This window comes from Cephus cinctus, unplaced genomic scaffold, assembly GCF_000341935.2.
Source record: "Cephus cinctus unplaced genomic scaffold, Ccin1 Ccin1_scaffold1137, whole genome shotgun sequence".
NCBI lineage: Eukaryota > Metazoa > Arthropoda > Insecta > Hymenoptera > Cephidae > Cephus > Cephus cinctus.
The window spans coordinates 1-4,234 of NW_014333638.1; the positions used below are offsets into that span (position 1 = coordinate 1).

A 4,234-nucleotide genomic window follows, 5' to 3' on the forward strand; every position below is an offset into this window, starting at 1 on the left:
GGTGTTGACTCGAGCGTTGACTGGTGGCGAAAGTACGAAGCTCTGACAGAGGCGTCATGGCTGCAGTATTTGGGGGTTTCTTCGCAAAGGGTGCCAGGCACCTCACAAAATTTTCAAGAAATTTTTTTTTATTGTGCGCGTTCAGTACTTCAACCCCAATACTTTTCTTATCAAGTTGCTTTTATAGTAAAGAGAATTCGATCATTTTTCATTTCCGCTCTAAAAATCTTGTTTGTTATAATTACTGGTAGCTAAACACTCATATTTACATTCAAAAGTGCAATTTTTGAAGCTCGAGATAATTAAAAATAAAACGTGCGATTTTCATTGAAGATTACAATTACATATCTGTGAATTGCTATAGATCTGGTGATTTTTATATTTAATTGACGTAATTATGCGAATTGGATGGAAAAACGGAAGCTACAAGTGAGATTCGAACTAGCGACCCCGCGCTCGCTAAGCTCGAGCGTTACCGTGTGCGTTAAATAGCCTGCTTAAATATTCTGTCACATTTGATGCACATACGGACTCACAAAACTTCAAAGTTGACTTTCTTGAGAATTTTTTAATATGACATAGACCTGCTTTGGGAAATTACTATTCGAATTCTCAACTTCACGTACCATAAGTAAAAAAGATTACAAAAATCCGATTGTTGGAGACTCTCCTTGTAAGAAATACCTTTAGTAAAGTAAACGAGCAAACCGTCTCGGGCAAGCGGGCAAACCGTCCCACTTGACCATCATTTCCAGAGGTATTTTTACTTTTGTAATCGAGCAAACCGTCTCGGGTAGGGAGCAAACCGTCTCTTCTGCCAGATAGAATCAATCTCTGTATTTCAGTTGGGCCGTCACTTTGACACATTTGATCATTGTGCCGTTTCCGCTATACATGCCATCATAACTTTGTTTAAAGACTTGCACAACTAGCTACTTTGCGAATGAGACTTCTCACCTCGCCAAGATAGCAGCGTTGTTTTTGATAGGACCACGTCTACCTGTGATCACGAGTTCCCTTGTGGAAGACTGCTCAACAGCACGACGCTTACATTTTAACGAGTCAACTCTGTAATCAAATTCCGCTGGTCGGAGGCTGCTTTTAGACACGATTCTATATTTCATTGATACAATCAGAATAAGAGCCAATATAGAATCACACGAGACTAGAAGTTTACCTACGATTTCCGTTCCCGTCAGACATATCGTATAGGTAAACTGCGTGTAACAACCGTATTGATACAATTGACTGTCCGATTACTAAACTGTTGTATATATTATTTATAATCATTCTTACTTTCCGCTATATCTATTCTTCGCTTACTAACATCCAGCATTCTCTAGGCTGGACCTGCACTAACCTTTCTTGTATTCCGTTGTAGGACAATATATTTTTCTTTTGTAATTTGTAAAACGAAATCTCACTTTCATTTGTTCCGCCTGATATCTTTCCTAAATTCCTAACAGTCGATTCTGGCTCGAACCCGCCTTTTTGGCACGATCCTTAGAACCGTATCGTGTGAATAAGGTTACAGTATATATAGCGAGTCGAGCCAAGCGTCTAGGCTGGCTTAGCTCTTCGCCAGCAAACTTGGTACACACATATACTATATGTGTATGTAGTTCTGACATAACGGTACTATGATACGGGCCCCGTAAATTGCTCACATTACTGAGATCTACGGCGAGGAACAGCTAGCGCCATCTATTGGATTCTCAAGATAGTAAAATACGGGCCGAATCTAATCAGCCGGCTTTGTATCGTCCATAGCAAGGCGACTCTTCTCGATTTAAGTGTGATGAGTGTCCTGATTCGCAGAAAAATGGGATTTAGTGAACGGTCGTAATGGCGGCGCCTATGATGTTTTGACAGGTCAGAAATGCACGATTTCTTTACGTACGTTTTTCGCACCTAAATTGAGAAGAGCCGCCAGCCGTATCGCATAACGAAGCGGGCTCATCAAAGATTTTGCTAAATCATTTAGAAATGAAGGAGAATAACGGAAAATACGTTTCCTCGCTTGTGACGTCACGCAATATATATAGCTAAACCAGCCAGACAGCAGCCTTAATATCCGAACGTAAGAAACGATAGACAGGAGTTTATTTTCTATGGAAAGGGTAATCACTGGGATAGATGGTAATCCCCCACTTTTCTGATACTGTTTTAAAATATTTTAACTGTAAAGAATTTAAATTAATTTTTGATAAATCTCAAAGATATACAAAAGTTATAATTAGTCCTACACCGTGGAAGTTCCAGCATCCCGACTAATTGTGGACTGTATAGATACCTCAAGATTTTTACTTGTATTCGCTCCGACTTTCTCCGGCGAAGCCTGCAAGAATATTTTCTTTAAAACATTGTGCGAAAGACAATTTGGCAATTTTGAAAGTTCTTGTTTTATTACCAGCGTATCTTGAGTCCGTCGAACATTGTCCTTGAGTCTTTTTCTTTCTCTTGCCGAAAAACGTGTGACATGTGGCACAGTATTAATAGAATTATATACTAAATATATAAGTCAAAACATTAGTTCTTACGTAACGACTTTTTTTTACATCTAAAAAATCACATGTTCTTAATACTACAATCACAATACTCACCTTTCTCCGAATCAGAAGTATTTTTCATCGACTTCAATGCCTGTACTGCATCCAAAAATGCTTGAGTATTTTTTATAGGTACTCTACTGGGTTGTGTTTCTAAAGATCTATGCATACTCCGTTTCCCGTCAGTGTGAGAAACTTGACTAAAACTGAGGGTTTCGAAATTGCCATCAGATTTTCGCCAACGACGTCTTCTATCTCTTTGCGGCTGTTTTTCATTATGCGACAAAATTGGGATGTTCGCTATTTTATTAGCTTGAAAAATTCTATGCGCTTCTGTTATTGACACCAGACATCAATGCCAATAAAATTTGTTTAAACAATTAAAAAATGAACACTATGTGTATGTTAATGATATTACCTTTTATACGATTGACCATGTCGCTACTCTCAGTGCTGCTGTGTATCTGTGTTACGATTAAGTTATCAGGTTTTCTATTCATCAAATGACCTGCAAGCTCTTCTTTATTTTTCTCTAAAACTGAAAGCGACAAACTAATCGTTCCGTGTTTTCGTGTAATGGACAAGTACGATTCATCATTTAAGGATGCCCAAAGTGCGAGTCTCGAGTGCCAATATCTTTTCTGTGCTTGCCAATATTCCAAAGGTCGCCCATACATAATTGTATTGTCTTTTCTTTTAAACCAGCGACATCTCTAAAAAAAATTAAAATTCTTAGTGCATATACTTCTGACATCATAAACACACAGAGCATTATTGACACATATAATTAACGTTGTTATTTAAATTTAAAACCGTCTTTGATTCCTCCTGAGCGTCATTATCCTGTGCAATGTCATTTTGCATCTGCAGTTCAATAAGATACAGCATCCTGTTAGTTAACGAAGTAAGATATTTCAAATGAGCCAATGTACATTCAGCTGACATTAGTTTTGGTTGCGTCCGTACTAGCATGTCTATCAAACTCATAACGAAATTCTGTAAATAATCAATTAAAAGCATAAGTCCATTTTTTAAACAATATAATTAATATCAAGACGATTACTTCAAAGTCAATTGATGTCAGTAACATATCTTTATGAACCATAGCCATATATCCTAGTAGATGTTCTCTCTGGGAAGGTCTATTGTAATAATCAATAAAGAATGCACTCAATATAGAGCAAATTGTACCAAATTTTTTTTGCATTCTCGCATCCAGTACAAATTCCGGTATATTATCTTCGCGGAAATACTTCACGTACTTTGGATGACTTCTAAAGAATCTACGAGGTCCCAAACATTGTAATCAGTATTAAAAAATGTATCAAGATTTTAATTACATTTGGTAAAAGGATGTTGCGCAGCTCTGAAGATTACTTTCGACGTATCTCCACACTTTCTTTATAGACTGTGCTTCCCTGTCATCAACACGATAAATAACCCTTCCCTGATAAGATTCTTTGCCATTCATAGAAATGTTAAAACCCATTCCCACGTTGTCACAACTAATTAGACAGCTAAGACCAAACTGACGTGTGAAGTTTAATTCTAAATTTTGATGACAATCGATATTGTGAATAAAATCGATTTAAAAATGTTATAGCATACCCAAATGTTATAACCAACTTCATATACCAGGTAAGATATTGAATTAAGATTAATGTATATATAATGAAAGCGTCATG

At 37.0% G+C, this 4,234-nt stretch overlaps 1 protein-coding gene across 1 annotated transcript; it reads right to left on the bottom strand.

The window, feature by feature from the left end:
• Window positions 1–2,102: 2,102 nt before the first annotated feature.
• On the bottom strand, window positions 2,103–4,131 carry LOC107272213. Its single transcript, XM_025089545.1, has 8 exons — window positions 3,890–4,131; window positions 3,613–3,832; window positions 3,363–3,545; window positions 2,968–3,262; window positions 2,604–2,882; window positions 2,411–2,508; window positions 2,294–2,338; window positions 2,103–2,180 (listed from the first exon to the last, which is right to left on the bottom strand). The coding sequence occupies exons 1-8, from the start codon at window positions 4,036–4,038 to the stop codon at window positions 2,103–2,105; spliced, it is 1,347 nt and encodes a 448-aa protein (XP_024945313.1). The 5' UTR covers window positions 4,039–4,131.
• Window positions 4,132–4,234: the final 103 nt, after the last annotated feature.

Bases quoted from the DNA above. Each gene is read 5' to 3' on its own strand.
- LOC107272213 (XM_025089545.1), bottom strand. From the start codon at position 4,038: ATGGGTTTTAACATTTCTATGAATGGCAAAGAATCTTATCAGGGAAGG. The intron at 3,263-3,362 runs GTTTTAAATTTA...AATTTTTTTTAG, and splicing joins CTCAGGAGGAATCAAAGACG to AGATGTCGCTGGTTTAAAAG. The intron at 2,181-2,293 runs GTATCTATACAG...AATTCTTTACAG, and splicing joins ATACAAGTAAAAATCTTGAG to TTAAAATATTTTAAAACAGT.